Below are 22023 nucleotides of genomic sequence, written 5' to 3' on the forward strand. Positions count from 1 at the left end.
TGAGTCAGTGCAGCTTGGGTGGGAGGAAGGTTCTCAAGGGACTTTGTACCATTTGAGAAAAGCCGCTGTCTGGCCTCATCTACACTACTGCAGCCACAGCTCTTACTGTACATGATGACAACCATACGCTCCAGACGTTGCATATGAACAGGATCAGAGTTGATCTTCTCAGGCTCCAAGGTGAGGGCAACCAAGGTGTCTGTGAGATCTGGTGTTGCCTCCCAAGCTGCCCATGCACTCTTTTTCCCATGGCCAAGGAAGGCTGATGTAGTATCACATCCTGTCAGCGCATGGAAGAGAGGCAATGCCAGTGACTTCTGAGGACCCATTGCATTGCGGATTTCATGGACAGGAATGTCTCGGTAGCTTTTTCCACAGCCAAAGCCAATCCAAAGATCTGTGATCTTTAATGCATCAAAAAAGTGGATTGCAAGAATGACAACATCACTGTCAACCGTAAGGACAAAAGCCTTTTTATGGCCATTGGCCCCAGCATGGGCTAAGTGCAGAACCATTCTCGTGTCTGCTTCAGGATGGTTACAAGGCTTAAGTGTAGACAAATTGAATCCAGGCCTGTTGCAGAGAACATCATCATTAATCGTACACAGCAGTAGTTTACCCTGCATGTCATCCTTCGTGAGCTCGACACTTACAAGTCCAAACAGTTCTTTCCTATTGTCTTCATTTTTCAGGAACTCACTGTTCCAATTACGCTTTGGAATAGGAGTTCTGCCATCCCCTATTTTAGTTCTTTTCCCCATTCCTCGGCGTTGGTGAGTTTGTGCTTTTAGGTTCTCCTCTGGATATGTGTCAAACACAATATCCAAGCGCTCAACAGAGTCATGGCTCATGTATGACCTAACAAACCGTGCAATATTGGTGTTTATGTATTCATTGAATGTATTTGCAGCGAGGGGCCGGACCATTTGGGCCATTACTGCTCCATCAAGCACAACTACAGTGGCCTTCTTAGCTGCTGCTATGGACACTTTTTGGACATTCAAGCATTCAAGTATGTCCGCCTTTGTGCCGCAGCGTAAAAGCCCTTGGTTGGAAATGCTGGGTGGCTCTCTCTGGTTTTCATACTTGAAGAACTCTGCCATGTCTGCATCAGGCCTCGATTGAAGGGAAAGGAATAGTTGGGTGATGAGATTCATGTTTTGCTTCTGAATGCTGTTATTGCGTTTGGCTTTTCGGTCTGGTCGATTTGCAAAAGTCAAGATTTTTGTCCGTGGGGCTTTGTGGCCTTCTCAAGTCGCTCCTCTACATAAGCTAAATGTAGGGCTATAGCAACTTTGTGAACGGTTGTGAGTGATTCAGATACTTCTGTTTCCACAATTTCCTGCGTGTCAAGTGCTGTGAGGTCATGATCTACTGATAGAAAAGGATTCCCGTGACTTTCCATAATGGCTGTGAAGGATTTGACATCTTTCATGAACTTGACCTGCAAGCTATGTGCCTCTTCATGATGAGAAGTTGAGGATGGTGAGCTGATGTTACTATACACAGCTTCAAACTCTTGCACCAACCTGGCACTGTCTGGCCCTGCAAGCATGAATAGTGTGAGAGCTTCAGGCTTTTCATAGAGTCCAGCTGCTCCACCATAGGACTGCAGAATTTTGTTTGACTGCTCATGTGATTGATCCTTTGCAATCAAGCTGAACTTGTGTTCTGAACGTTGCACTACAAAATTCCCCTTCAAAAACTCTTCATAAATTGCCGGATGTTTTTCCGGTAGTTCAACCATGTCTCGTACATGGATAGGTAACCAGCGGGCATAGTTTGTGTGATCCATCACATGAAACCAAGCACACAGTTCATCACAAACTTGAACATACAAATTGAAGTTTCCTTCACGAAGTGACCGAATGAATCGACACAGTAGTAGCTCTAGCTCCATGATGGTGGACCAGTACTTGAACTGTGGAAACTCTGCTTGAGCTCGTTGGTCCCACATCTCAAATGACTCAGGTGGACCAAGAACATCTGCACAATAGGCAGAGTATGCATTTTGTTTGAGAATCTGAAGGGACATGAGAGTGACTTGATGGGCATAGCGTGTCCGTTTTATATGGTGCTCATTGAGGGCAGACTGAGCTCGTCCTGAAGTTAACACCTGGGCCTGGGAGAGGACGGTGGTCCAACCTGAATTATGGAGAAGTTTTCCTACCATAAGATGAGCTTTGTCTTCAATATGCAATGCTCCCATCATTAAAACCAATTTATCCTCACCAAGTGTCATGGGGTATTGCCATTGGAGCTGCTTGGCTATAGCATATAATGGTTGATCAGCACCAAGGACAGCAATCTGGCCAGGGTTCAGAAATGATGTGCCTTTCTGTGCAAGCTCCATTGCATGCTTCATCATGGATGCAGATGCTGCTTTATCTGGAAATAAGGGGTACATTCCTATTTCTGCACGAGGTTTCAGTGTTTCTTCATTCATAAGCTGTGAATTATAACCTGACCATGTAATAACATCATCTTTACCTAGTGTGTCCTGATCAAGGACTCTTTTTCCATGCATTAACCAACTCTCATCTTTTACTTTGGCTCCATGTACAAGATCATGTGATGGTCGGACAGGACCGGTACCACTTCTGGGTGCCAATAGATCTCCTCCAATGACTTCTGCTGGCTTAACAATTGTATAAGAGTCTGGAAGTTTGGGTACGGATGAATCATCACTGTCAACTATTATGGGGGGACGCTTAAGTCCTAGATTGTCATGAGAGAGATGATTAGTAGCACTGAGTGCGGTTCCATGGAACTCGTCCTGTGAGTAATTGCTTTTGTTCTGCCCATCCAGATTGTCAACGTCATAGGTGGTGAAAACATGCTGCCGAAGATTAGTAGGAAGAACAATGCCGTCTTCATTGTGCCGTTTACACACTGCACGTGCCAGTGACAGCTTCACCTCCATGACTCGTGTATACGACAATGAGAACCCTTGTAAATGAGCATTTTTACAGCGTCCATTGCCATGGAGTTTGAGGCCCTGATAGAGAGGAAATGGTGGTTCTCGATCTTTGTTGTGGCGTATTGTGTCCGTCTTGCAGGCATGATGGGTGCCGCCATATGCATTGTACTGTTGACACTGGGCGAGGAGGCATGCTATTTTTGATCTCGGCTTCAGGTTGTCATCTTCTGTATTATCCTCATAGGCTTTGAGGAGTCCTGGTCCTTGAAGGACAATGTCATTGAATACTCTTAAAGGTTCAGGAACAGATACGTGAGACAGTTGGAAGGTAAGGTGCCATCAAATTTGTGTCCTGGTTGTAAACAATACTTGTGTAAAACCAAGGCAGCCCTTGTCAACAAAAGTGCCTCATCTTGATCAATCTGGTTGGAATCATGGCCTCTAGCTACACTGTCTGCCACTTTTTGATTGCTTGCAATGTACGTCTCCCTCCCTTTCTGGTGTTCACTCCAGTCAGGCAGAAAAGAGAGGAGATGTGTCTTGAATCTTGTTGTGTGAGGTTCATTATAACAACAGACATGCCCACGTTCATTCATAAGGGTTCTATAGAGTTGCCTTAAATTTGAAATTGTGAAGGAGCAATCTGAATCCTCAACTAGGGCAACAATTTGCGCTATAGTCAGAGGGTCAAAGGTTTCCCTGGATTCACTGGTAGACGCTTCTTCTTCTTGTGCAACTTGTGCTGCATATCTCAAGTTCAGATAACATTTGGTATGATAGTACACATCTGCTGCGTGTTTGATGGACTCACATAGCTACACTGAAAAATGCATTACATGAAAATAAAGTTGATTTTCACAGACACAACAGTAGCCTGTCGAGGGACCAAACTATTATCACACTGTGTGGATAACAGTGTGGGAGCCTTCTCTGTAAGATAGGTTTCTGTTTCTGTTGAAACAGAAACCTATATTACAAGGGGGGGGGACACTGATTTTCTCTACTTTTAGGTTTCTGTTTCTGTTGAAACAGAAACCTATGTTACAGGGGGGGGGGGGTAGCACTGACTTTCTCTACTTTTACTAATGTTACAATTAAATATATCTGTAAGATACAGCTTTACATTCTATCTGTGTGAAAATATATGTGCAATACATTTAGGTGGATAATGGCTATGTTGTTAATATGGAAGTTAAAGTGCTCTGGATACATTTAATCATAAATCTGATCATTCCAGTAGGTTTCTGATGCTCAAAAAAAACTAAAATAGTATCATAAAGATGATTTTTCCATCATATTTCTAATTGTCAAAAAACATGAAATAGACACCAAGTTTGGATTTGTAGCTCATCTGGTTCAAATGTAGAGGCAAAAGCGTGTTCAGGTGGTGGCCATATTGGATCAGCCGCTGTCCCCAAAGGTCACCGGCGCGGGCGCCCTAGCCAAATCATTTAAGTATGCCCTGAGCTACACCTGTGCCAAATTTGGCGCTTTTAGACAAAAGTGAACGAACATACCCTAAAATCTCCCTAAGGGCCCCCACTTAAAAAGATAATTATTTTCTCATGAGGAAATAACAGGAGTCACACATGAGTGACACATTGCTGACAAAGCTGCACTCAGATCACATTAATTATATTCCAGTTCTTAATGTACTTTGGTGGTAAAGACAATATATTTGGTACAAATTCTCAGATCCAGGGCCATCAACTGTGACCTTTTTGTCAAGATACAATAATATTCAGCTTCAACGATTGGGACATGGAGCTAACTTTAAACTGCGACCATCTGTTCTATAAAAAATAATAATAATAAATGCATAGAGTAACTGTCATGAAGGGCGTTTTGATTACCGTGATTACACATATTTTTTCATCAGATTATAAGTAACATCTGGTGATTACCTTACATGCTCATTCTGCATGCATACAGTTGACATAGAATACAGAACATTCTCTCTGTTCAGTGTATGTTTGTGCAGAGACCTGCAGACATTGGCGCCAATCCTGTGGCCAAGCACCCAAGGAGAAAGCCGAGATCCCACAGGAAATGTGTCGGTCAGATGACTATTGTGTGATGCTTTGTAACGTGCACACTATATGTTTTTTCATTGTACATGTACGGACTAAATACATCTATGATAATCTTGATCCACGGCTAGAGGAATGAATCCGCTCAGACCGCTCACTAGACTGGGATCAAGCATTGAGTGAGGGATTCAAATGGTAAATCGCTTTGTTGCTGATCCGATCTGGGTGGAATACGGAAATGAAACCAAAACAGCCATCAATCTCCATAGCAATATCCAATCAAAGCATGTCTTTCATTTCAAACTGCATATGTGCGCTTCCGCTGACGGTTAGCTCACGTCTCTCTGCAAGTTATTGCGAGTATTTAGTATTTACCACGAAATAACGCGGTAAAGTACTCACATTTAAACAATTGATCATGTCTGTAGAGATGAGGAGTGACGATGGAGTTGTTTGCCTACTTTGGGTGCGTTCGGAAATTACGCACCGGAGCACACTCGCCTATTAGTTTGTATTGGCCAGTGCGCTCAGTGCTGTATTTTCGAACGCGCCCATTGTCAAAGAAGTGAGGAGACGACGGTAACTGGACCACTAAACACTAAATGGTGTTTAGTTACTAAAAGCTCTGCTACGGCTCATCAAAACTGTTTGGTAAGAGTCACTTTACTCAAGTTTACCTACAACGTTTAGCATTGTTTTCTTGTTTCATTTCTTTTTGCCACCAATAGCTATAATTTTACTGTGGTAGGGTTGCCAACCGTCCCGTAAAATACGGAATCGTTCCTAATTTTGAAACTAAAAGAAGCGTTCCGTATTGAACTGTTACGGGACGCACTATGTTCCGTATTTTGGGGTCGTGGAATGAAGGCGCGATTTTTATATGAGAGAGTATTTCTCACTCACACTCACACACACACAAACGAGACGGAGCAGCCGTTCTGTCTCTTCTCTGAGTCTGTGTGAGGTGTGAGTGAGAGGCGAGCTTGCGGGTGTAAGTCAGTGTTGCCAAGTATAGTGAGAGAAATGAGCCAGGCCGACCGCCAAAAACAAGCCAAATTTTGTTCCAGGGAAGTTGCGGGAAATAAGTAGACTTGGCAACGCTGGCTATGAAGCCATTGTCTGGGAGTGCGCTCAGCAGCTCATTGGCTCATTACTCATAACACGACCAATGAGAGTTAGCGCTTTCACGTTGCTAGGATACGTTCTGCCCTGCGCTGCCTGTGGTTCACAGTCACTTCATGACTAAAACATCTCCTGAGATCGATTCGGTATGGGATATTACATCTTATTTATCTGGTTCTGGTTGTGTTTTTTAGCAAGATGTCAGTATTTCTATTTACCTGCCCTGGCAGCCTACATTTTGGCTGCTGATGTGGTCATAGTCTAGGCTATTTCAGTAGACTAATATGGTTGATTGTTTATTAATGTTGAGTTCAAGTCTAATAAATAAACATTTATTTAATATATATTAATCAATATAATGAAATAGTGTGCCCATTTAAAGAATAACTCTTATATATATTAATCAATATAATTAAATAGTGTGCCCATTTAAAGAATAACTCTTATATATATTAATCAATATAATTAAATAGTGTGCCCATTTAAAGAATAACTCTTATGTAGTTGTTAGTTGTCTAATATAATCCACAAAATACATTATTATAAACCCATTTTGTTTGAATATTTTATTAGGCAGAAATTGTTTTTTGTGATAATAAATTGGTAAAATCAGGCAAAAATATGAATTAAATAACATAACCCTAACCTAACTCCTAATCCTAACCCTAAAACCAAAATAAAGAAACCAAAAACTGGGGAAAAAACGAACCCAATCCGCCCAGAACCGCGAAAAAAACGAACCCAATCCGCCCAGAACCGCAAAACCGCATTATTTCTGTCTGACAAATATATCTTGTTTACCACACATTTTATTATTAAATGATGATTCATCTCTAAGCTTAACACTTCATAAGAAGAGAGTGTTATTGGCCGGTTTAACGGCAGCAAAGAAAATGCTTGTAATGAGATGGAAACCACCTCATAACCTTTAGTATTCATCGTTGGACGTTGTCCTTCTATGAGGTCTTGAGATTGGAGGTGTCCGGTGCTCGAGCACAGGGAGCAAAGACTAAATCGATCCAAACATTACTTACTGCAGCCCAGAAGGTTGAATCAGTACTCCACTAGGTTGAACAATTGTAGGCCTACTTCGGCATCAGAGAATTAAGCAATATTACACGAGAGGGTGTGCTTTACCGTCATTATTAGCACGCCTGTGATGCGGTCAGGAACGAGGCGTCAGCCGAGTTCCGCCGCGATCACAGAAGTGCTAATAATGTAAGGTAAAGCACACCCTCGAGTGTAATATTGCGATTATACAACAGTTACCAACAAAACACATCCAAATGTATTCATATTGTGGGGCAATTCATAATAAAAAACATTTTAGAGTTTGTTTGACTGAGACAAAATAGTCCCTGTACAGCGCAGCACTCCGAGTCATCCTCTCATCAACACAGCTGATTCCAGTAGGCTATATGCTCCGTCGTACGATCGTGTTACGTGGCCAAAATAACTGATCTACAAGCTCACAACGCGTCAAGATGGCGATGCGTTGTGAACTTGTAGATCGGCTATTTTTGCCGTGCGATACCTTCGTACGATAGAGTATAACATACACTGGACTGTTAACGAAATGGGAGTAATTTTACTTTAACACAGGAGGATATTTATACAGTATGGATGTTACCATTGAAATAAAGCACACTTTTTTCCAGTTATTCCTTTTATTATAGGATTTTAGGCGATTTAGTGTGCTCTCTTCTAACCATTGATCAACCGTAAGTCCACCAAATAAGTCAAAATTAACAACATAGTCCATTTTGCATAGCTGTTTGTTCTCCGGTGGCCGCGGTGGGTACTGTCTGTTTGTTTTCCTACCGTGGGACAGCGTGACTTCACAGCACAGCTGTGCGATATATGGTCTAATCAGGTGCGGACTGCAGTGCGGAGTGATTTATTTAATGTGATTAGGCCCGTGCTATAGATGGGTTTCCGCGCGACGTCATCACAGAGCAGAGTGCGTCATCTGCGCATGCGGGAGGTAGAACGAACCGGAAGCGCCATTGACTCTGTTGTTATTTTCGGGATTTAGATAGGCATAATGCTGCTATTTTAGGCATAATAGGCATAATGCTGCTATTATATACAAACAGATCCAACTTCCGACAAATCATTTTTATTGAGTAAAGAAGATATTACAAACTGCATCATTTAATCTACTTTCATTAAACCCGGTGAAGACCATTTATTTTATGTATGTACAATGGCCAGAGCTGCTGCGGGTAATAGCGCCCTCTACAGGCTCTTCCCTCCACTGCGCGCGCATCATCCTCTCATGTTTACAAACAGGAAACCCATCTATGATGCTGGTTTGAAGCACGGCTAGAAAGCTATTTCAGCCAATCAGATTGCTTGGTTGCATGGTTTTTCCTTTGTTTTCTGAGGGCAATTGATTAACGTCTGTGTGAACCCTGGGGTCTCACCGTCTGGTGAGGGGGTTGTTTTGCAACCACAGGACCGCCAGATCAGAGGAAGATAATTTTACTATTGCTAGCAGGCAAACTAGAGGACATGAGTACATTAATGACCGCTGACGGACAATCTATCTATGTAGGCCTACTGAAAAGATACACTTCTTTAAGTTGTTGTGGGACTTTGTGTGAACTGTTTGTCTATGCATAGTGATACAATGTAATGCTGATCTCGAGGGCACTCGAATGATGATGATGATGATGACAATGTAATGTCTCTTCCCTTGAAAATCTTTTAATAAAATGAGTTCAACAGGCTTGTTTGCCAGTCCAGAAGACATGGGTCCTTGATTTACACATTTCTTTGTTACAAAAACAGCTGTGTGTGTTTGTTACTCTGGTGTACTTTCAGATTACAATGAAAAATGATTGCATAAAACAATCTACTTGAAAGCAGTATCAACTTAAAAAAATTTGCATACTAATTTATATCTTGGCATTTGTCTGATCTGCACCATTCCAGCATAGGTCAGAAACATATCGCATTATGTTATAAATATGGACTCATGACAGACCTTTTACCATTTGAGTACATACCTGCATCAATGACATGCAGGTATGTACTCAAATGTATAAAATCATGAATCTTTTCTGTAAATATACCATTGAAAGATTATATCAAAAAAGTTACATGTTACAAGTTAAAATGATGCTCTTACTTTGTCTGTTTTGCAGCTGTATTCATCTGGTATTTATTGCCAGGATTCACAGGAGTTTGATGACTTGTTTGGTTTTGCTGTGGAGGATGTGAGAAATGAGGTGGAACGGGGAAATAGCCTGGTAAAGTCCTTTTATCATTTTCACACAGCACTCAACTTCATACTGTGCAGATTGATCTGCTCTCTTAATGCAATGTTCCTTTTCTTTACATTAGAGATGTAACGGTTGTAAGAAAAAGTGTGCCACAGTTGGATGTGAAGTGAAGAAGTGCAAGAGGTCCTACCATTTCCCATGTGCAGTTGAAAAGGGAGCTGCGATCAATAAAGAGAAATATCAGTTAGTCCAATATCTATATCCTAAAAGATATGATGTCCTTTTGGTGACATCACATAATTCCACAAATTCCTTTTTTTAGAAGAAGCCAGGCAGATGTACTTTTGGTTAATTGTCACATATGCAATTTTCTAAAACCATCTCTATTTTTCAGGGTATTATGCCGGGAACACAAGGAATTGGGTGAGTAGATTTTTATTCTCCACTTATTATGAAACTTATGTTACTGATCGTAACTGTCAGGTGGAACCCTTGTATGTCCAAAAGCATTACTTTTCAGGAAATGGAAAAAATAACCTGTGTTCCAATGGGTCCAATGTAGTATTTAGTCACAAGCTCTTGTGAATATTTTTCATTAGTTAAATATTTATTTAACTAATGAATGAATTTAACACAGACCAATTTAACTTTCAACACAAAACTAATTGTATACTGAGAACGAGCCTTTGCTTTTATTCTATTTTATTTTATTTTTGTTTGCTTTATTGTTAAATTGGTTCTAACTGTAATTGTATTCTTGCTCTGTAAAGCACTTTGAGCTGCATTTCATGTCATGAAAGGTGCTATACAAATAAAGTTTATTATTATTATTATTAGTGACAAGAGCTGATCTACAAGCTCACAATGCGTCACAATGCGACGCATTGTGAGCTGGTAAATAGGCTTATTACTTTTGTGTGACTTTTTGTCGTACAACCGAGAAGGGCAATTGACATATATTTTGTTACAAGCTTTTTTCCCGACAACAATGTTATGTATCTATTAACTTATTTTATTTCCTCTTTTTTCCCAACTTGCAGAAATCAAAAGCGACACACCTGGCCCTTCACGCAGAAAAGGGGATACTTCTAAACCACCTACAAAGTGTAGCACTAAGGTGTGTAAGAGATGTATCTAAAACACCACATGGTCATAGACACATTATATCATGTAAAACCTATGGCTTTTTAAAAGTAAATTATAGAACACATTTATTTTTTTGTTGTCCATTGTTTGTACTGATATCATAAATAAGACAAATAAGATCCCAACATAGAGATGAAACCTTCCAAAATCAGAGGTAAAAACACATACAGAAATGTCTTATGTATCAACAAATCGATTTGTTGTACAATGGTGACGTGTGAAAATAGTTAAATAATCGTTCATTAATAATAATCAAGACAAAGTTTGCAATAATCATGATATTGATTTAAAGTCATATCGCCCAGCCCTACTCCCAGGAACAAACAATACAAACTTGTGCTTGTGCCATTCTATTCATTCTATTCTATTTCGTAGTCCTTAAAATCTGTGTGATTGATCATGTGACTGAGGATATCCATGCAGTCTTGCACTTTCCTCAAAAGTATTAATTCAGAGTCACAGCCATAGAGTTGTATATAATTGTAATTATTGTATAACAATTGTATTAGCATTCTTTATAGTCATGAATGAATGAAACCCTGACTGCAATCATGATATAATACAATTTGGAGAAATTGCAAGAACAAGGAGAACAAGAAAGTTAAAAGTTCTAGCTGGAGGCCTGTGCAAACCGCACCAGGAGAAGACACAATACAACATATTTTGTGGTCCAAAAGTTATACCTCTCATTGAGTGTAAAAGTAAGCAAAGTATAAATTAGCCTGCAGCATTCTTCTCTAACGTTCTTCTTCTTCTTTCGTGTAACGTCAGAGGTCCAACTCTGTGTCGTGTAGCCATGCCCGCATCTCTGGTCCAAGGTCGAAGAGGCTGGCTTCCGAGGGTGGTCTATATAAGGGGCAGATGGTGATTATATGGTCAGCGGTCTGCTCAGGGTCACCGCACTCGCATGCCGCACTGTCCGCCAAGCCCCACGTCTTCATTGATGTTTTAAAGCGACCGACCCCAGTTCGTAGACGGTTCAGTGTGGTCCATTGCCGGCGTGGTAGGTCGTCTCCTCCAATAGCGCCATCTCCTGGGTCCCAGATGTAGCGGTGGATTCGGGAGGGCCCGGCTGACTCCCACTCCTGCTCCCAAGCTGCTGCCAACCATGCATCTCTGGAGATGTCTTCAGAGGTGAAGTTGAGAATCTCTTGTGCTGCCTTGTTGTAGGGGTGGCGGGACTTGAGTCTGCTTGGAGGTGCTGGTGTTATTGTGGTGTTGTGCAGGATGTGCCAGTCATACTTTTGTGCCTTCCTGGCCAGGGCGAGGGTGGCAGCCTCCCGTCGGAACGTTCAATTAAACGTTCAATTAAATGTATTTGACTGTACTACTTAATTCAGTGAAAAGAAATGGTGATTTTACTCATTTGAGCTTTTCTATCCAAACAGAGAAAGCTGAAATCCAATGGCAGGTCAGTGTTGTGCTGAGTTTCATGTCTGTTCCATCATTTTCTTACATCCTGCTAAGCTCTGAGGAACATAGGCCATTGAGGAAACTCCTCCATCATCTTCGGTCTTGTGCCCTCCCTCCAGTTGTTGCCATGACAGCCCTTGCGCCTTCATCTCCTGCTCTGTGGTTCTTCTCCAGGTGGCTCTAGGCCAGGGGTTCTCAAACGTTATTATACCACAACCCCATATTAGGAGGTATTTCTTTTGGCGACCCCACCGACCGTGGCGTTTTTCTCTATTGTGGTAGCTGTTGGTAACTGGTCTGATTGTCTGTCTGAGAATTATCTCCCCACTTGGTAATGTTACATTGTGTGATCGCAATCTAAATTTAAGGGTACAGATGGAACCAGTAGTGTCGTGGAGACCACACGGGGTAGGACGGTGTGCACGCCAGAACGTGCCCCCCCCCCCCCCCCCGTAGATTCAAGAGCCAAGTACCCAAATGGCTACTTTGCATAAAGGTTTACAAGTGAATGTGAAAATGTTTCCTCAGATTCCTCACACCTCGCATATATAGGCTACACGGTAAGCAAGCAACACAGCATCTTGGCTTCAGTAGGGCTGCTGCCAGTATCCTATCTGCACGCAGCAATGCCTCAGCCACCGTCAAAGAAGAGAAAGATACTCATTCAAAGCAAACTTTTAGTTTCAGCTCTATAATTCATGGCATTCCTTGAATTTGTATTAGTTTAAAACATTTCCTATACAAACATGTTTCCTAATTTAAGGTAAAATAAAATGTGTGCGGTGTGCGCGTGCCTTGCGAGTGAGTGAACGTGACGTCATTAAAATACCGTCCTGCCAGTAAAAAAATCACCACGACACTGCTGGATGGAACCAAATGGACCCATGGTCCATGTATTTGCACCACCCACTCATATTGAACATAAGTCCTTAGTAAATTGTTTATGAACAGCTAAAATCAGTTTGTGCCCCAGCCTCTGCATGCAAGGGCTGGCCTTGTGTGAATGTGTGTGTTGTCTTTCTTGTGACCCCAACGGCACCTTCCCGCGACCCCACTTTGGGTTGCGACCCATAGTTTGAGAACCGCTGCTCTAGGCCTTCCTCTCTCCCTCCTGCCTTACGGGTTCCATGTTAGAGCATGTTTTGTGATTGATGTGTCTTGGAAGTGTGTGACCTATGCCGTTTCATTTCCTCTTTATTTGTGTTTCTAATTGTGTCTTGTCTAAGTTCTGAAGCGTTGTGTAAAAGAATATCACAATACATGCTTTTAACTTTGTTATTGTAGTCACATCCTTTTATTACGTGTTTCTTAACACATAATGTCTCTGTCTTAATGTTTCAATGTTTAATGTTTTATGTAAAGCACTTTGAATTGCTTTGTTGAAATGTGCTATACAAATTAACTTGCTTTGCTTTGCCTTTGCTTTTAGCTGTAGAGTGGTTCCCGCTCCTTGCATCCGTGGCTTTATCCTGGCCAGTTTTGAGTTGTCCGTATACCACACTGATATCCTGCCATTGTTGCTTTTCCTGTTTCTATTACAGACAGGACGGGGTTCCTTCCAAAGTTAAATTCAAGCGCCAAATAAGCTCAGGTTAGTTTATTGCTTCCAGTGTTTATGGTTTATGATTTCAGTCATCTGGCTGAACTCCCATCCTGCTGTACTGATTTAATCAGTAGGGCCCGAGCACTGCACAGTGCGAAGCCCTATTGAAATTGCAAAGATTATTATTATTTTCCAGATAATGAATCGCATTCTTGAGGGTCTAAACGTACTCAAAAAGTTGTGCAACTTTGCACACCCATCGCATGTAGCGAAAAATTACGTATTTTGATGGTCTCAAAAAGGGGCGTGGTGGAGTGGCCTAATGGCTCAATAGTGCCCCCTACAAGATGTCGTGCTTGAAGTTCCACAATATGGTTTCACCTACATGTATGCAAATTCGTACACACCTGTATCATGTCACGACTTATAAAAATGTCTCTTGGAGCCATGACGTAAACCTAACAGGAAGTCAGCCATATTGAATTTATTGTTGTGTTTTTGCGCATTTCGAGCCATTTTCACGGGTTGTACTTTAACGAACTCCTCCTAGGAGGAATGTCAGATCCGCCTCAAACTTACTCAGCGTACACAAAAGACCTTAACGATGAAAAGTTATCAAAAGCGTGAGTTTTCGTAAAACGGCGTGACCGTGGCGAAACGTCAAACAGGAAGTGAAAATAGACAATCTACAAGGTCTACAAAGTTTTTTTGTAATGTAAATGTAACTTTTGATCTGATTGCCATACAGACTTGTGGGTGGTGTCATTGGACTCGGATCACTCACAGTCTTTGTTCTTCATTGGTGTTACTGAGCTCCGCCCCCTCTTCTGATTGGTCGATATTTGATAGTTCCTATTTTTTGCCATAACTTGAACTGGAAGTTCAAAGATGGCGGATTTGAATTTTACGAAAAAGTGGCTTCAAAACGGTCTGTAGAAACCAATACAGTTACAGTCTAGTCTATGATCCTGATTAAGATCATCCAATTACCATGAAACTTTGCACACACATCCCACGGTCCTCATGGTGGTGCTATAACAGGCCGATTCGCGTTTTTACCTATAACTGGACCGATCAGCGAGAAACTTTGCACACACACTCCCTAGAGGCCAAGGAAAAACCTTTTATAGTGTCACCAGGAGGCCAATTTTTACAAAATTTATTTTTTTATATTACTCCTACAATTTATTTCCAAACATCACGCAAATCGGTACACATTATCTCTATAGTCATGTGATCAAGATGGATCTGTCCGATTTTTCACATTCCATTCTGATCTGATTGGCATCTAAAGTTTGCAGGAGTGGCTCGTTTTTAGCAAAATGCCTCAAATCATGAACGCAGCGTTTGATTGGTGTGACATTTTGCTCTCACATTCCCACTACGTCAAGGAGGAAATGTTAAAAATTGGCCTCATGGTGGCGCTATAACAGGACGATTCACGTTTGGGCCTAACTCTTGAACCGTAGGTCATACAATCAAAATTCTTTATTTTTGCATCATTGCATCATTGCATAACACCCTTTTTGTTGCTACTCCTACCAATTTTGTCCAAACCTTACCCAAATTGATACACATTATCCCTGAAGTCATGTTATCATGATGTATCTGAAAGCCAATCATAGTCAAACCAAATGGAATTTGAAAACCTGACAACATTTTCAGGAGGGGCACGTTTGCACATAATGCCACAAGCATTGCTGGACCCCTCAGTGAGAAAATTTGAACACACACTCCCAGTACCCCACTGAAGAACCCCATTCAAAAGTATTCAGATTGTCCTGGTATAGTGCCACCATGAGGTCAATTTTAGCTACCTGGCCTGGTGGAGACCTGCTCAGAGGAGCACTTTTTCTATATACTAAATGCATACTGATACATTTCTCTTGTTTTGTTTGCTAGATTCTGCCAAGCTGCAACCTGGTGTGTTTTGTGACTGCTGTGAGGGAAAGATTTTCGGGACCCGGTATAAGTGTACAGTGTGTCCTGACTATGACCTGTGCTCTGGCTGTCAGTCCACTGGGCTTCATGAGGAACACGGTCTGAGGTCCATCCCCCTTCCAGGTCAGAATATAATCATTGCTGTTGGCAGAAACCTCATATCTCCATATGTCAATTCTTATGTTTCCCCCCACCCCTCCCGTAAATTAATGTCCTACTTCGCCATACTAGTGTCACACAAAGGTAGCACAATTAGCCAACGTGCACGCAATAGAGAGTCCTACTAGTTGGGTCACAGGCAGGGGAATTTGATGAGACAGAAAGAACCTTGCATTAATTGATGTTACGTTGGTCTGTTCCTTTTGCCATAATCTTTTAACTGTGTTCCTATTCGCGCAACCTTGTTAAAAATCCTTGTCCTTCATTATAATTACTTAGCTCTGCTCCTTGTTCTGGTTGGTCGATATTTGCCCCAAACGTGGACAGAGCTTTCGACGGCCCGGTCATCGCTGCTTGCAGCTTTAATTTAGAATTTAATTTGTATCTATGTTTATCGCTGATATTACATTTCGTTTGCATGATTCAACTTAAGTAAACAGCACTTTTACACTGCACTCTCCATTGTCAATTTCATACTCAATTTTGACACTTTTTCAGTATGTTATTTGTGATACAAGGTATTGTACAGTTGGTGGGGAGGGGGGCCCCAAAACTTGAGCTTTGCTTGGAGCCCCCGAATTGTTAAATCCGCCACTGCATACATGACCTTTTTTTACACACATGCCTCTCCCTTGAGGAAAGAATTTGACTCATGGTCCCATATCTTTCCCTTCCCTCTACTTTGGTTTTCGGCCATTCAATGATTTTTTTTAACCACTTAAATTCCTACACCACCTAGGATTTTTGCGCAGTTTGCACAAAACTTGCTATGCACAATCTATGGACCAATATACAGCATAAAACCATTACATTAGAAATGTTTATACGCACCAGGAAAAAAATCCATGATAATATTAAGCCTCCATGAGTGCATGACAAAACTTAAACCCTCCATTATTGCCCCACGAAAGCAAAATGGTGGCACTAGAGAGATGGTTACCGGTTTAAGCCTAAAGGCCATGACGAAACTTCTTACAGTGGTAGAAGGGCACTCCTAATGACCACTGGAGGAATATAAAGGCAATTGACCCCATGCTGTTGCTATGACATGTAGCACTAACTGCTTGGCCCCTGGTATAGTTGCTTACATGTGTTTTTAACTTTTTTTTTGGTTTTCTTTCCCCGTGTTTCAACCTTGTTACTGTTGCTGCTATGCTATTTTAACGTTTTTTGGGGGGGGTTTTCCCCCTGTGTTTCAACCTTGTTAATGTTGCTGCTATGACACCTGAATTATGCTCTGGGATCACTATACATGTTTATCTTGTCTTATCTTATCATAGATGATGATGACATATCTTCCCAAAGCCTGACCATGTTTGCCCCCATTGAGTGTGATGACCAAGAAGACTCAAATGCAAAAATAAATGTATGTATTGTCTTAAGTGGTTTTACTGTCTTCTCCAGATTAATAGTATCAATCTAAACTATAAATGTGTTATTGCTTTCCCTCACTGTCTTGAATGTTCTCTCTAGACCCAAGAGACTCAGATTCACAGGTAATATAAGCAATCCCTCCTTCATGAATGATTGTACTTTAATAAGTTATTTTTTAAATGTTAATGATACAACATGAAGATTTTGATAGAGTAATGACTGAGAAATGATTATTTCTTCCCAGAAATTATTCTGAGAATGATTCCACCTCAGGTATGATTTCACACTGCCTCACATAGTGAGACGAATCAGAGATCTCTCCCTACTGATAGCCTTGTGAAATCTACAGTATATTCCATGTAGGGGCTAGAACAATGACAAAAACAATGACAAACCTAACCTAGTACACCCACTGCTTTGAAAACCAATCGTATCACCGGCCTAATATGAAGGACTGGCCTAAAGTCTTTGCATTGGTTCTGCAATGCAGGTTTGTTTTTTACCCCTCCCCCCGATATTGTGTCTACACAGATTTAGCCCATTCATTGAATTTTTCATTGAATTCAATGTAACGCCAGATATATTAGTAGGCAGAGATCTCTGATCGTCAGGCTATGCAAGACTAGCTTTCTCACAGGACACACTCCAAAAATGTGAAAACCTGATGTAACCTGAAACTACGGTCTCCCCAGGTATTGCAGGTAATGATGCCAAGTGTCAAAGCCAGGACGGATGTGAAGATTCCAATGAAACAGACATTTCAGTGAGTTTAAACATAATACCCCCCCCTCCTCCCCAAACTCAGTGCCACCAACCGGCTGCATTACCAGGCAGCCCATCTTCTGAACACAAAACCTTTGCAACCAGCACATAAAGCCAGTTCACTGTTTGGAATGATGTTTGTTTTGCACAAGTTGCTGTCATAAGTAGTAGAACAACAATATAACCTATATGCAAATTAAACGTTGTTGCTATTGTGTTTCTTCAGGATGCAGATTCTGTGCGTTTGTTGCTGCCTGTGACAATCTGCATGGAGTCAGATTCTTCCCAGATGACAGGTATTGTTCTTAATACATCATCACCTGCACTGTCCAGAGTGTCCATTCATGTTGTTTTAAATACTCAAAATACATCTTCACCTGCACTGTCTAGAGTGATGAAGTTTTGATATCGGCTGTGTAATCTACAGCACTGTATCCAAAAAAGTGGGTCGGGACCCATTTGTGGGTCGCAGACAAATTTGTTTGGGTGAAGAGTAAATAAATATCCCTTTTATTTATTCTCCCCTACATTTTATTTAAAAAAAAAAATTAAAATCTAAGAAATTCCTGTAAGTCGTTTATATCAGTGGTTCTCAACCTGTGGCTCGGGACCCTGAGGGCATGGGATCTAGCATGTAGATCTGCTATTTTCATAACATTTATCTGTAGAACAGAGTCAAACAAAATGTAATGCCTCAACTCCTACAATTCCAAGTGCTTGTGAGGGTGGGGAGGGGTCCCCAGTTCAGATTATTTTGGGGGGTCGCGGCCTGATAAGATTGATAATCACTGATTTAAATGTATGTACTTGATTACATAAAATCATATACACATCAGAGTGTATGATGTACAAAGAATGCATTTTATTTATTTCCCCCTGTTAAAGGAGAATTTCGCCCGACGTTATTCTTACCTTTATTATGACGTTATGATATCCTAGGCAGAGTGGTACAGTACAGAAATTCCATAACGGATCTGCCACAGTTAAAAACCCGCGCCTATTGTCCTTGCTTTAAATCGCGTATTTGAATAGCTTTTTTTCTTTCTTTTTTTCTGGAGAGATCTGATGTTTACAGTGAGAGAACACTATGCCACCTGTTGTTCTTGAAAGCGCTCGACCGTAAGCCGTGCTTTGACGACACTTCCGGCGCCCGACCGGAAGTGTTTAACGGGACTACACCATGAATTAAAAAATATATATATATATTTAATATCATATTGTTAAAGTCCCTCAAACGTTTTTCAAAAGGTTTGAGCCTAAATCAAGCCTCAGATATACTCATTCCAACTAACTTCTCTCTGGCTTATAAAGCACTTTCACCTGCAATACCACATTGTCCTGTTTGGCACGGGGCGCTATTGAGCCAGTTTGTATGCATGTTATCTCCTGGTTCTGTGTGGAAAAAGTAAAAAAAAAAGAAGAAGAAAAAAAAGAAGAAAAAAAGTTTTTTTTTGTTGGAACTGAAAAACTGGAGGGATTGTACCCTGACGTGACGTCACGTCAGGGACCAAATCAGTTTGGCCTGTTTTGAGATCAATTTACAGAAAACCCCAGATTTGCTATGAAAGCCTGAGTGTTCAAACTGGGGTATTTTTGGGGATAGAAGAGAGGTAGGGGAGACCAAAAACACACAAAAAAGAAGAAAAAGTTAAAATTCATGGTGTAGCCCCTTTAATGTTTCATTGTTTCATTAACCAAAGCTTGAGTCATCAAACACACAACGTGCAATCATTATTAGTAAATGGTAAATTGTTGTGTTGTAATAATGCATTTTAAAGTGGGGATTGATTTGACGTATTAAACTTGCAATGATGTTTAGTCATTTAGCCAACATTGAATTAATGGGGTACGTTTGTCAATATTTGAATTACTATGGAGAAAATGTAACAAATAATCAAAAAATGTTGTTAGTGGACAATGACATGTATTGTCACTGTTACGGTCCTTTAACCAGGCTTAGGCCAACCTAAGTCTGCATGGCCATATTTCACAAGTTGCTTCTATGTGTGGAAGCCACTGCCAGTTCTTTATAGATGTAGAGTAATGGTGACCTAAGGTCACGGTCTCTTCTCTCAGGGTGCAGTCTTTCATCGCAGAGCTTTCATCACAGTCTTGGCTCCACCCACAATCCAGATCCACAAACACAGAGTCCCTCTGGTCCACATGCGAGCTCGACTGATCCTGCTGACCATCCTCACTCTCCTGTCGATGCACGTGCATCTTCTCCAAATTCCCTGCACTCCCCTTCCTTTTCTGTGTCCCTTCTCTCAGTCCCAAAGCCCAAGATTGACTCCGCCAGCTTCTGGAAGGACTTCAACGAGGCAGGGCGTACAAAAGCCATCTTCTCTGACTTCCTTGATGAACTAAATGACATCTCCAACCGGATTCAATCAAATCAGGCCAGCCAGGAAGGTAACGATATGTTAAAGATGAACATTAGTCTCATCTTCAGATATTGTCATGGAATTTTCTTAAATTAAGTTCTTTAACTGTCTGTTGACAGATTATGATATGGCTCTGAGAGTGATGGAAGCCTCTGGTAGCCTCACAGTGCTTGTGGCCAAGCAGGATGAAGGTATTAAAAAAAAGACACACACACACATATATATCTTACAATTTCATTACTCAGCAACTCAAGGTATATGAAATGAAATGACTACTATTTGTCCAGAAATCAAGAAGAAAAAAGTGCAGATGCAGATAGAGGTGCAGATAGAAGAAGCAGCCATGAAAAGGATCATGTCAGCCATGGCTCATCACAACACTTAAAGATGTTCATATACAATACGGTCCATATTACTGTCTGCAATGGCAAATATTGTTGATCTATTAGCCCTGCATATCTATCAGTCTATATTTTACACTATTGTTACATTTCACTATGTATATGTACTGTATACTGATGTTAAATATACCATGTTTTGACCATCTATCTGTGCTAGACATGAACGTTTTAGTAATCCTCAATCTTTATACTTGCTGAAAAAGAAGGAAAGACAAAATGAATGTACCAATTTTAAATTTTTGTATTGGTTTGTTGCAATTTAACTGCCACTTGAAATACAATGTTATTGGCTTACAGATATAAAACAATGTTTTGCCTTAAAGCATGGAATTACTTGGTAAAATTTTTCAAGTGTGGTGTAAACATTACTAAAACCTTGTGAAAATGTTCTGAAACATTTGTTGGGAATATTTGCGGCATGAAAATAATTGAGTGTGCTGGGAGAAGTACACATATTTTTCAAGTAAATGTAGAACTACTCGGTTACAGGTAAAAGTCTGGTATTAAAAATGTACTCGAGTAAAAGCACTTGCATCAAAATATACTTAAGTTACCATAAGTAAGAGTACTCATTATGCATTGTCCCATTTCGCAAGTTCAGTATGTATAAAAATCTTTTGAAAATAGCCAATAGATTAGTAATTATAGTTAATAATTGTAGTGGAGTAAAAGTACAATATTTGCCTCTGGGATGTAGTGGAAATTGGAAATACTCCAGTAAAGAAAAAAATACCTTTAAAATACTTTACATTTTTATCCCACGATTTTGTAACCCCATTTTTTACAATTGTCTATGTAATCCTGGGCACTACCTTCCCTCTGCCAACCTAGGGAGGCCAGGGCCGAGCTCATGCCTCCTTCAATGCATGAGAGCCAACTGACCTTTTCACATGACAGGGGGGAGGTTCCCTGGTTGGACGTAGCGCGTGGAAGGAACACGTTACTCCAACCAGTTCCTTTCCCTTCCATCAGGCGCCCCGGCTGGCCAGGGGGAGGCAGTATAGTGACCAGGATTACTGCATGTTTTTGTGAGGGTATTAACCATAGATATAGAAACCTAGATACCTCATTGGCCTCTGCAGTTCATTGGAGCGACTGGTATCTCAATACAAGGCTCTTCCGCAGGGCTGTTTGACTACTGACCAATCACATCGCGTTGACTGCTGGCCAATCACAGCGCGTCTAACTGACTAGTTGCTGCGCGGCTGCCTCTTAAGAAAAGACCCGCCCCACCTGCCTCTGATTGGCCTACTGAACAGGCCCTACGCGTTATTATGGATCCCACTCTAGCTCTTGGCAAACCCCGCTGTGATTGGTCAGTAGTCGCTGTGATTGACAGTTCTCGTTTTTGCAACTATGCCTAAACCTAACCTTAACCCTAACCTCAGTAAGACTATGCCTAAACCTAACCTTAACCCTAACCTCAGTAAAACTATGCCTAAACCTAACCTTAACCCTAACCTCAGTAAAACTATGCCTAAACCTAACCTTAACCCTAACCTCAGTAAGACTATGCCTAAACCTAACCTTAACCCTAACCTCAGTAAAACTATGCCTAAACCTAACCTTAACCCTAACCTCAGTAAAACTATGCCTAAACC

General features: G+C 41.1%; 1 protein-coding gene across 1 annotated transcript; it reads left to right on the forward strand.

Moving 5' to 3' along the window:
• The first annotated feature begins 9025 nt into the window (after positions 1-9025).
• On the forward strand, positions 9026-20757 carry LOC308105892 (uncharacterized protein). Its single transcript, XM_080456848.1, has 17 exons — positions 9026-9102; positions 9222-9326; positions 9421-9542; positions 9694-9722; positions 10340-10416; positions 11217-11309; positions 11834-11856; positions 13400-13449; positions 15304-15465; positions 16782-16867; positions 16975-16997; positions 17120-17148; positions 17568-17638; positions 17864-17933; positions 19714-20049; positions 20141-20212; positions 20309-20757. Exons 1-17 carry the CDS (start codon positions 9097-9099, stop codon positions 20404-20406), a joined length of 1452 nt encoding a protein of 483 aa, XP_080312974.1. The 5' UTR covers positions 9026-9096; the 3' UTR covers positions 20407-20757.
• Positions 20758-22023: the final 1266 nt, after the last annotated feature.

This window comes from Gymnoscopelus braueri, assembly GCF_963280865.1.
Source record: "Gymnoscopelus braueri genome assembly, chromosome: 18".
Classification (NCBI taxonomy): Eukaryota; Metazoa; Chordata; class Actinopteri; order Myctophiformes; family Myctophidae; genus Gymnoscopelus; species Gymnoscopelus braueri.